The 12,151-nt window shown below is 36.8% G+C and overlaps 1 protein-coding gene across 9 annotated transcripts in view; it reads left to right on the top strand.

Moving 5' to 3' along the window:
- Positions 1 to 12,151, top strand: part of KIAA0586 (KIAA0586 ortholog) — a 107,549-nt gene that overhangs the window by 17,814 nt on the left and 77,584 nt on the right. For all 9 annotated transcript variants that reach the window (XM_068544720.1, XM_068544783.1, XM_068544766.1 and 6 more), the window contains 5 exons: positions 2,983 to 3,115; positions 6,415 to 6,632; positions 7,036 to 7,108; positions 8,536 to 8,763; positions 9,715 to 9,889. In XM_068544720.1, coding sequence (XP_068400821.1) covers positions 2,983 to 3,115; positions 6,415 to 6,632; positions 7,036 to 7,108; positions 8,536 to 8,763; positions 9,715 to 9,889 — 827 coding nt within the window. The remainder of the gene's footprint in view (positions 1 to 2,982; positions 3,116 to 6,414; positions 6,633 to 7,035; positions 7,109 to 8,535; positions 8,764 to 9,714; positions 9,890 to 12,151) is intronic.

Genomic DNA, 12,151 nt, shown 5'->3' with positions numbered 1-12,151 from the left:
CCTGAGGAAACTGTATATAATTAGTTATTTTTCTCTTGCTGCTTTCAGGATTCTCCTTGTGTCTTAGACTTTTGACAGTTTGACTATGATGCAGCTAAGCGTGGATCTCTTTGAGTTTATCCTCCTTAGATTTTGTTGATCTTCTTGGATGAGTGGATTAATATTTATTAAATTGGGGAAGTTTTTGGCCATTATTTCTTTACACAGTTAAATAGTGCACATGACCTTTTTTTTCTCTCCTAGAGCTATGTTGTATGTTGGTATGCTTGATGATGTTCCACAGGTCTCTGAGGCTTTTAATTATTTTCATTCTTTTTTTCTTCTGTTCCTCAAACTGGATAATTTCAATTAATCTATCTTTAAATTTGCTGATTCTTTCTTTTGCCAATTTGAATATGCTGTTTAGGCCGTCTAGTGAATTTTACATTTCAGTTATTATATTTTTCAACTCTCAGAATTTCTATTTTTTAAAAAATAGTTTTTATCTTTATTGATATTCTTTGGTGAGACTTCATTCTTTTAGGTTTCTTTTTGGCCGTGTCGTGCAGCTTGCAGGATCTTAGTTCCGTGACCAGGGGTTGAACCCAGGCCCTCGGCAGTGAAAGCGCGGAGTCCTAACCAGTGGACCACCAGGGAGTTCCTGAGACTTCATTCTTATACTTTCCTTTAATTGTAGTAGTTCATTTATGTTCTTTCTCTAGTAAGTCCAATATTTGGGGTTCCTCAAGGACAGTTTCTACTGACTATGCTTTTTCCTGTGTCTGAGTTATACTTTCCTATTTCTTTGTGTCTCACAACATTTTTGTTGAAAATTAGACATTTTAAAAAAAAATAAATTTATTTATTTATTTATTTGTATTTATTTATTTTTTTGGCTGTGTTGGGTCTTCGTTTCTGTGCGAGGGCTTTCTCCAGTTGCGGCGAGCGGGGGCCACTCTTCATCGTGGTGCGTGGGCCTCTCACCGTCGTGGCCTCTCCCGTTGCGGAGCACAGGCTCCAGATGCGTAGGCTCAGTAGTTGTGGCTCATGGGCTTAGTCGCTCTGCGGCATGTGGGATCTTCCCAGACCAGGGCTCAAACCCATGTCCCCTGCATTGGCAGGCAGATTCCCAACCACTGTGCCACCAGGGAAGCCCCAAAATTAGACATTTTAATGTGCCAGTTCTGGAAATCAGATTCTTCCAACAACTGCCACCCCCAACCAGTGTTTGTTGATATTATTGTTTGTTGTTGTTGTTCATGTTGTTGCTGTTTGTTAAGTGATTTTCCTGGACTAATTCTATAATTTTAATTCTTTATCATGTATAGCAAGTCTCTATTTGGTTAGCTAAGTCTGCTAATGATTGGAAGGAGATTTCCTTATCTGCTTTGAATGAATAAGTCTCCCTGTCTTTGCAAGGGGCTGTGTGTGTGTGTGTGTGTGTGTGTGTGTGTACGTACATGTTGGGGCACACCTTCAGTGCTCCAGCAGTTTATAAGTCTGTCTTAACCTTAACTTCCTACTCGCACAGAGCCCACGGTCAGCCAGATGTGAAAGATTAGGCCCTTTTTAGATCATTCTTTTGCATGCATATAGCCCTGTACATGCACATGACCTTCTAGATCCCCAGTAATGTGTTGGAGCTTTTCAGAACTCCACTGTGGACATCTCATTCCCCAGATTTTTGGTTTATTGTTTACCCTCTTGTTTGCCTCAACTGGCATGACCCCCTCAGGCAGCTAAGATGTTGAACAATTGGCACTGTTTTCGAAGAATGACCTGGGGATGGGATTTCTCACTGAGATAACTCTGGGTCAGGTCTAAGGAGAAACCCTGAGAATGGGACTTTTTGAGGAGCTCCAAACTCGTTCTGACTTTTTAGTGGTTGTGAGGCTGTTGGTTTTATTTATTTATTTTTTTTAATGTTTTATTTATTTATTTATTTATTTATTTTGGCTGTGCTGGGTCTTAGTTGTGGCACACGGGATCTTTGTTGCGGCCTTTTTAGTTGCTGCATGTGGGCTTCTTAGTTGCAGCCTGTGGACTTCTTAGCTGTGGCATGCATGTGGGATTGAACCCAGGCCCCCTGCATTGGGAACACGGAGTCTTTTTTTTTTTTTAAATAATATATTTGCATGGGTTTATTTATTAGTTTTTTTAAAATATTTGTTTATTTATTTATTTATGGCTGTGTTGGGTCTTCGTTTCTGTGCGAGGGCTTTCTCTAGTTGTGGCAAGCGGGGGCCACTCTTCATCGCGGTGCGCGGGCCTCTCACTATCGCGGCCTCTCTTGTTGCAGAGCACAGGCTCCAGACGTGCAGGCTCAGTAATTGTGGCTCACGGGCCCAGCTCCTCCGTGGCACGTGGGATCTTCCCAGACAAGGGCTCAAACCCATGTCCCCTGCATTGACAGGCAGATTCTCAACCACTGCGCTACCAGTGAAGCCCGGGAACACGGAGTCTTACCCACTGGACCACCAGGGAATTCGCGAGTCTGTTGATTTTCAAAGCTACCACAGAGTTGGGGAAAGGGCTTTGGGAATAGGGCAAGTTAAAAATGCCCATAGAGCTTGCTGTTCTTGTCAGACATTTTCTTGCTTAAATATTCCTTGGGTTGTTGCAAGCTTTTGTTTAATTTCCAGCGTTCTGCAGAAGCTGATTTGACCATTTTTGCTAGTGTTCTCTTTACTCTTAACAGGAGTAGATTTTTAGAGATTCTTACTCCACCATTCCAGAAGTGCTTCTGCACGTTAGCTTTTTCAAAGCAAAACTGTTTTCTGCTCTTTTTCAACTATTCCTAAACCAGTCTGGCCAGAGTAATTTTGTTTCTTGTAATTTTTGGTGTTTCATATGTTTAATCACATAACTGATTAATTCTGTTGTACAATTTTAATAAGACTCATTTAGAATTCATATAACTAAGGATGTATCAAAGATTTATATAATCAACTGTTTACTGAATTTATGACAATTTAGAAAACTTTATTTTTAAATCTTTTACAGCATTGACCCTCTATCCACTCAGAAATTTCCTTCCTATGAAGAACTAGGAACAGCTAAAGTGACTGTGCAGAAGTCTGATGATATTCTTCATGATCTTGGCCAAAAGAGGAATGAAACAAATGGCATACTCCAGGTAAGGTGGGAACAAAATACTAAAATTAATGATTAGTAAAGGTAAAAATTGCAAAGAAATAAAGTCATCAAGACAGAAAGCAAGATGAAGGATGAAGACAAAGCATGGAAAGGCATGTCAGCCCAGCCTGTTCCCCTTAAAAAACTTTTCCAAAAGCCCTCAACAAGTGATTTCAACTTACTACTCGTTGGCTAAGACTGAGCCACATGGCAACCTGTAGCTCTCCAGCTTCCGTTGGAGAGGAAGGAAGGCGAAAGGAGAACTGTGAATGGCCCTCGTTTATCCAGTTCACATTGTATGCTCTGCCTACCTAGAGCCAACTTGCTCTTATTTTGTTTTAGCTTTCTTCACCAGATAGAGCTTTTGTTGGCCACCGAACTGCTGTGGGCTTCCCAGCCCCATTTCACTGAACATTCACATTAGTGCTTCTAAATGGAAAGAAACTTTAGTTGCCAAGTATTCTTTTATAGCTCTTCAATTTGACAAATTGATTCCTTAGACTATATTGTCATAGTATATGTCCCAAACTATAGTAATAGCTCTTATTTGGATTAAAATATTTTTTTTTTTCATGTAATGTCTGAAACATTTATATTAACATATTTCCATACATATATCCATACAAATACAAATATAAGATTTTTAGAAATTTCACGTAATGTCTGAAACATTTATATTAACATATTTCCATACAAATAACCCAATGAAAGTTTAGTATTAGTTGTTTTGTTTGTTTTTTTATACTGCAGGTTCTTATTAGGCATCAGTTTTATACACATCAGTGTATACATGTCAATCCCAATCGCCCAATTCAGCACACCACCATCCCCACCTCACCGCAGTTTTCCCCCCTTGGTGTCCATATGTCCATTCTCTACATCTGTGTCTCAACTTCTGCCCCGCAAACTGGCTCATCTGTACCATTTTTCTAGGTTCTGCGTACATGCATTAATATACAATATTTGTTTTTCTCTTTCTGACTTACTTCACTCTGTATGACAGTCTCTAGATCCATCCACGTCTCAACAAATGACTCAATTTCGTTCCTTTTTATGGCTGAGTAATATTCCATTGTATATATGTACCACATCTTCTTTATCCATTCGTCTGTTGATGGGCATTTAGGTTGCTTTCATGACCTGGCTATTGTAAATAGTGCTGCAATGAACATTCGGGTGCATGTGTCTTTTTGAATTACGGTTTTCTCTGGGTATATGCCCAGTAGTGGGATTGCTGGGTCATATGGTAATTCTATTTTTAGTTTTTTAAGGAACCTCCATATTGTTCTCCATAGTGGCTGTATCAATTTACATTCCCACCAACAGTGCAAGAGGTTTCCCTTTTCTCCACACCCTCTCCAGCATTTGTTGTTTGTAGATTTTCTGATGATGCCCATTCTAACAGGAGTGAGGTGATACCTCATTGTAGTTTTGATTTGCATTTCTCTAATAATTAGTGATGTTGAGCATCTTTTCATGTGCTTCGTGGCCGTCTGTATGTCTTCTTTGGAGAAATGTCTATTTAGGTCTTCTGCCCATTTTTGGATTGGGGTGTTTGTTTCTTTGATATTGAGCTGAATGAGCTGTTTATATATTTTGGAGATTAATCCTTTGTCCGTTGATTCATTTGCAAATATTTTCTCCCATTCTGAGGGTTGTCTTTTCGTCTTGTTTATGGTTTCCTTTGCTGTGCAAAAGCTTTGAAGTTTCATTAGGTCCCACTTGTTTATTTTTGTTTTTATTTCCATTACTCTAGGAGGTGGATCAAAAATGACCTTGCTGTGATTTATGTCAAAGAGTGTTCTTCCTATGTTTTCCTCTAAGAGTTTTATAGTGTCCAGTCTTATATTTAGGTCTCTAATCCATTTTGAGTTTATTTTTGTGTATGGTGTTAGGGAGTATTCTAATTTCATTCTTTTACATGTAGCTGTCCAGTTTTCCCAGCACCACTTATTGAAGAGACTGTCTTTTCTCCATTGTATATCTTTGCCTCCTTTGTCATAGATTAGTTGACCATAGGTGCGTGGGTTAATCTCTGGGCTTTCTATCTTGTTCCATTGATCTATGTTTCTGTTTTTGTGCCAGTACCATATTGTCTTGATTACTGTAGCTTTGTAGTAGAGTCTGAAGTCAGGGAGTCTGATTCCTCCAGCTCCATTTTTTTGCCTCAAGACTGCTTTGGCTATTCGGGGTCTTTTGTGTCTCCATACAAATTTTAAGATGATTTGTTCTAGCTCCGTAAAAAATGCCATTGGTAATTTGATAGGGATTGCATTGAATCTGTAGATTGCTTTGGGTAGTATACTCATTTTCACAGTGTTGATTCTTCCAATCCAAGAACATGGTATATCTCTCCATCTGTTGGTATCATCTTTAATTTCTTTCATCAGTGTCTTATAGTTTTCTGCATACAGGTCTTTTGTCTCCCTAGGTAGGTTTATTCCTAGGTATTTTGTTCTTTTTGTTGCAATGGTAAATGGGAGTGTTTCCATAATTTCTCTTTCAGATTTTTCATCATTAGTGTATAGGAATGCAAGAGATTTCTGTGCATTCATTTTGTATCCTGCAACTTTACCATATTCATTAATTAGCTCTAGCAGTTTTCTGGTGGCAGTTTTAGGATTCTCTATGTATAGTATCATGTCATCCGCAAACAGTGACAGTTTTACTTCTTCTTTTCCAATTTGTATTCCTTTTATTTCTTTTTCTTCTCTGATGGCCGTGGCTAGGACTTCCAGAACTATGTTGAATAATAGTGGTGAGAGTGGACATCCTTGTCTCGTTCCTGATCTTAGAGGAAATGCTTTCAGTTTTTCACCATTGAGAATGATGTTTGCTGTGGGTTTGTCATATATGGCCTTTATTATGTTGAGGTAGGTTCCCTCTATGCCCACTTTCTGGAGAGTTTTTATCAGAAATGGGTGTTGAATTTTGTCAAAAGCTTTTTCTGCATCTATTGAGATGATCATATGGTTTTTATTCTTCAATTTGTTAATATGGTGTATCACATTGATTGATTTGCGTATATTGAAGAATCCTTGCATCCCTGGGATAAATCCCACTTGATCGTGGTGTATGATCCTTTTAATGTGTTGTTGGATTCTGTTTGCTATTATTTTGTTGAGGATTTTTGCATCTATATTCATCAGTGATACTGGTCTGTAATTTTCTTTTTTTGTAGTGTCTTTGTCTGGTTTTGGTATCAGGGTGATGGTGGCCTCATAGAAAGAGTTTGGGAGTGGGATTAAAATATTAATATGAGTTTTACATAGTAACATTCTTGCCTTTTTATCTTTTAAGCCAAAAGAATCTCAGATTGTGTCAGGGGTTGCTGATCTTCCACAGAATTACATTAAGCTTCAAATAACCAATACGAGATCAGTACTGAAAGATGCTGAGAAGATTTTGAGAGGAGTACAAAACAATAAAAAAGTACTTGAAGAAAACCTGGAAGCTATTATTCGTGCAAAGGATGGAGCTGCCATGTATTCATTTATCAATGCTCTATCTACCAACAGGTAGGACAGGATGTTGGCATCCCAAGGTTTTTTATGAAACTGCCAGTTTACAGGCTCTCATAATTTTTTTTCCAAGTGCTTCATTTTGTTTTAGTGTGTTTTAATGTTTAGAAAATGTTCTTCATTGCCTTTGACATGTAGACTTATTATAAAGTTGGAATTTGGGTATGTACATGTTGCTATTATTTTTCACAGATGTTAATTTTCCCTTTTTTTTCTCTCCTTGGTACATTTCTTCTGGGATCTCCATGTGCTTTTCAAACATTCGATGAAACTAATAACATTGGTTTTTCATTTTCAGATGAAGGATATTGGGCTACACAATAGATTCAAAACTAGGTAAGACATCTATTCTTAGGACCTTTAATGTTAATTTAAGAAAATTCTTTTTTTTGTTTTGTAGAGAGATGTCAGAGAAGATTCGGATCAGAAAGGCAGTAGATAACTGGATTAAAACTATTTCTGCAGAAATTCAAGTAGGTATTGGAAAAAAACAGAATTAATTGACTTCTTAGGAGATAACATTGATTACAATTTACAAGTATCATACATATTCTCAAAATATTCCTTTTAAGTCCACTGATAATTCTTAATTTCACTCTGTCACCCTTTATACTTACTTAGTAATAAGTTTCATTTTACTTAACATGCTTTGTCTCATAAATTATATTATGGCTGTTAACTGGAAAATTGTGGATAATAACTAAAATATGAGTGATTTGAAAGAAAATTTAGCAAAAGCATTTAGAAAAGAAAGACGTATACTTACAAAAAAGGATCCTTTAAAAAATAAAGACAGCAGATTTAGAAGCATTGGCTTACCAAAGTAAAAACATCAAAGTTACTTACAAGGAAAATACTCCACAAGATTTTTAAGGTTACTAAGTTTAGAGAAGTCAGTTCCAGCTGGAAAAACTGCCACTTTCTCACCTCCACAAAGCTCATGGTGTATCTTCAGACATTAGCATTGCAAAAATCCAGGACAGTTGTTTTTATTAAGGGGTCAGTAATTTAAAGGAAATTCTTAAAATTTTATGTATTTGAAGAAGCAAAACTAGACAGGGTAACTCATTTTTACCTTGGGATGCAAAGTGTTTTTTCCTGACTGTAAGATGTGTGTATATGCGTACTCACAGTGGTAGAAGATGAAGTGTTAGTTTTTTTCGGTTTTGGGGACTTTTTTTTGTTTCTTTGGGGTTTTTTTGGCCGCACCATGTAGCTTGTGGGATCGAACCTGGGCCCTCAGCAGTGAAAGCACAGAGTCCTAACCACTGGACCTCCAGGGGATTCCCTAATATACACTTTCAAACACTGTTGTTTTAAGAATATATATCTCTAATGTGGTTATAAAGAATTTATATTAGCTGCTATGTAATGCGCCAGAAAAAAAGTGAGCTAAGAGTCAGAAGACTTGGAGTTCATATCTGGTTCTGCAGAAGACTAGCAATATATGTCACTCTGTAACTGTGGATTTCATGCAAAATATGCTTGTTTAAAGCTACAAGTAACTTTAATTTATGAATAAATCTCAGCATTTTATTACAAAATTGTTTACTTTTTGGAAACTTTTTTTTAATTTAATTTTTGGAACAGTTACTATATTCATATGGTTTAAACATCAAGAAGTGTAAAAAGCTTTATAATGAAAAGTTGCCCTCTTATCCCTGAACATCATCTACTATTTCTCATTCCCTCTGCTCCATAAAACACCAGTCTTTTTTAATTTTTCATTTATTCTAAAAAGAATTTTTTTCATAGGTAAACCAATATCATTTACTTATAAAGCCTTTAAAACTGCTAAATTATATTTCTGTAGCAGCAGAAAATAAATTTTAGTACTTTTGATGTGAAAGCATTACTACTTGGATATATTTTAAGTAATTTTAATTTTGGTTATGTTAAGGATGAACTGGCAAGAAAAGATTATGAACAAAAGAGATTTGATCAGAAGAACCAAAGGACCAAGAGAGTTCAGAGCATGAGTAAAGATATTAAAACCAACACACAAGACAAAACGGTAAACAGCTCTGTAATTCCAAGAAAACATTCTCAAAAACAAAAAGAGGAGCAAATTAGAAATCTACCTACAAGGAGCATGCCTGCTTCAAGCTTACAGAAAGAGAGAAAAGAGGTAAGATCCTAATCTGGTTTTGTGATGTAAATGTTGCATTATAATTGATCATTTTTTAAAGATATAAATAATGAAATGACTATGAAAATGTTTTAAAAATATGAATGACTATACAAATGTAAACCATCTTTAAACTACTGATATTTAGAGTTTTGGATATCCATAATGTAGAAATCACTGCACAAAGTACACAGTTCCTTCCTTCTGACATCTCACACTTATAATCACAGTATTTCAGTTACAGCAGGTATATCTAGAGATCATCTAGTCCAAAAATTAGATCCGCTAGTTCATGGTATTCAAAATTGTATTTCATCTTTGTATGTTGTACGTGTGTGTGTGTGTATAAATTTTAGTTTGTTTATTTTTCAGTTTAACAAATGTCTGTTTAGTGCCTAGTGATTGAGAGGCATGGTACTAGATGCTAGAGGGAATTTTTTGGCTGCTCTAACTAAGCTGAAACTTTGTTAATGCCAAACATGGATTGTTGGGCAGATTCATAAAGCATCTGATTAATTCAGTACTTAGTACTTAGTGGATGCTCAATAAATGCTACCTTTCTGTGGCATTTAGATTATGATTGAAGGTGAGATCAGGAATGTAGGAAATTATTTAAAGACTTGGTTTATGTTATTTTACTGTACTTGACAGTTATTACTTTCATATGTAAAATGTGTTTAAACTTACTTTTTGGTGCTGAAAGTATGCTTAGTAGTGTAAGAACCTTCATGTTTTTTGGGTGGATGATTTTTGTATTTAATTTTCATGCTTTGGAAAACTTTACAACTGTAGTTTGAGAACTATCTCCAGAATTTAAGAGCCATTCAGCATAGAGGACTTTCCTGACCTGGTCATTCTTAATATAGTACTTAAGCTGACAAAAGGAGGTTTTAGAAAAATAAGTGTTTGATGACTATTTTGCTGGTGAGTTGAATAACTTTGTATACTTAGGGGTTTTTGAAAGCAACCACAGTGGTACAAGACAAGGATTATATGTTACAAATCTATGGAAAACCAGTTTATCAGGGTCATCGCAGCACTCTTAAAAAAGGACCATATCTCAGATTTAATTCTCCATCTCCTAAGTCCAGACCACAGAGACCAAAAGTAATAGAACGAGTTAAAGGTAAGGAACCTCATTTTTTGGTGATAAAACTCATTTTTTGTGGTATTGGTTTAATATGTAAAGTTTAATTTTTGCTTTTTATTACTTATAAATACTGTTCAAATTATGTAATGCTTAGGGATGGAAACATTTCCTTTTAGGAAAGTAGGGAAAAATAGACCAGATTCAAGATAGGATCAGTGGGGAAAAAATAGGATTAGATGGTATCTTCAGATAAAGCATGATAAAAATTTATGAGATGATGACTTTTAAGCAATTTAAATTATAATCTAGGGAACGTAGACATTTCCTTGCAAAGCGTACTCCATCACGTTCTTTAAGAACAGAAAGATAAGCCATATGCTGTACATTATCATGAAAGTGCTTATGGGCACTTTTGCAGTTTGGTTTGTCCTCAAAGTGCCTTAGTTAGCAAAGGGGAGACATTTTTTTGTTACTTTTGTACACAACTAAAAATATCTTTATTTATCACTATATGTTTTGACTCACACCTACCATTTCACTAGTATATTTAAGTATAACTCTTAGTTAAATATTGAGTCTGTTGACTTTGGTTACATTTTGAAGTTTCTCAACTTGTGCTTTAGCAGTCTGTAAGGCACTTTGACAACATGCTGTCCCTCGTGGATCCCAACTCATTTTCCTTTCTGATCCTTTCTGGAAGTTGGAGCTGTGGCAGTTGCTTTAGTTTTCCTTCCTTTCCTTTCCAAAAGTTAGTTGATCATATAGGGTGTCAGTTTATCTAGAAATCCTATAGATTTTATTTTACTAGGCTTGTGGATGATATTTACCCTAATGTTTCCTTGTTTCTTAGAGCTTGCTATTAACTTATATTTGGGGTTTGGAAAGTCTTTGCAAAAAATAAGTTAAGGTTTTAAAATACTTTCAAATCCAAAAATCACTTTATGAAGGAACCCTTTTAATGGTAGAAGTGATTGAGAACCTATGGACCCAGGCTCCTCCTTGGGTGCCTGTTATTCCCTCTGCCTGGAGGGCTTTTCCCTCAGACCCTTGCATGGCTCACTCAGTTTTTTCAATCTCTGCTCTTAGCTGTTAGCTCCTCAGAGAGGTCTATGTTGACCATCCTATCCAAAATATTATCGCCTAACCCTCTCTATTCCCTTGCTCTGCCTATTGTTCCTCATAGCACTTTTCACCATCTGACATTATACTTTCATTTGTTTATCAATTTTTTTCCTTACTAGAGTGTAAGTTACATGAATACAGTTGGTTTATTCAGTACTTGTAGTCCCTGTGTCTGGAATGATGCCAAACACATTTTAAATGCTGAAAAAATATATTTTAAATAAACATTCAAGGGGCTTCCCTGGTGGTGAAGTGGTTAAGAATCCATCTGCCAGTGCAGGGGGCATGGGTTCAAACCCTGGTCCGGGAAGATCTCACATGCCGCAGAGCAACTAAGCAACTAAGCCCGTGTACATCTGACTTTGATATTGTTTCTAAAAAAATCTTTAAATACATTTTAAAAATCTTAAAAAGCATTAAAAGTGCTTACTATGATGTTACTATTAGACACGGTCTACATTCCCTTCCCCCTCTGCCTTTAAGTTTCTGAGCATTAGAAGGGAGAGAAGTTACTGCTAGGCACCTTTCAGATTCTATATAGCACCTACAGTACAAACATGGAAGCAAAGGTATCAGTACCACCTCAGAGGCCCCCTCCACTGAAGAACCATTTGTTTGTAGCAAGTAAATTAAACGGCAGTGTTTTCTGAGGTGGTTGCCTGGAAGCCCAGAATTCAAACTAATCTATTGTATTATAGTAAGAAATAAGCAACAGCATCCCTTTCAGACTAAACAAAACTGGGTGGAAACTAAGAAGAAGAAAAAGAAAACCTACCTTAGGTCTAGCTAAGGTTCAATTAAAAATGTTTTTAAAAATACCTTTTATGTGTCCATCATTATTATACTAGGTATTGTGAAGGCCACAAAGAGTAAGACATTGTCTCAATCCTCTTTAACTGGAGGACTTCCCTGGTGGCACAGTGGTTAAGAATCCGCCTGCCAATGCAGGGGGACATGAGTTCAATCCCTGGTCCAGGAAGATCCCACATGCCATGGAGCAACTAAGCCCATGCACCACAACTACTGAGCCCGTGTGCTGCAACTACTGAAGCCCACACACCTAGAGCCCATGCTCCACAACAAGAGAAGCCACTGCAATGAGAAGCCCACTCACCGCAGTGAAGAGTAGCCCCCTCTCGCCACAACTAGAGAAAGCCCACACACAGCAACAAAGAC

The sequence above is a fragment of the Eschrichtius robustus genome, chromosome 1 (assembly GCF_028021215.1).
Source record: "Eschrichtius robustus isolate mEscRob2 chromosome 1, mEscRob2.pri, whole genome shotgun sequence".
Classification (NCBI taxonomy): domain Eukaryota; kingdom Metazoa; phylum Chordata; class Mammalia; order Artiodactyla; family Eschrichtiidae; genus Eschrichtius; species Eschrichtius robustus.
The sequence above is the reverse complement of the archived record's forward strand: the minus strand, read 5'-3'. Positions and strand labels throughout refer to the sequence as shown.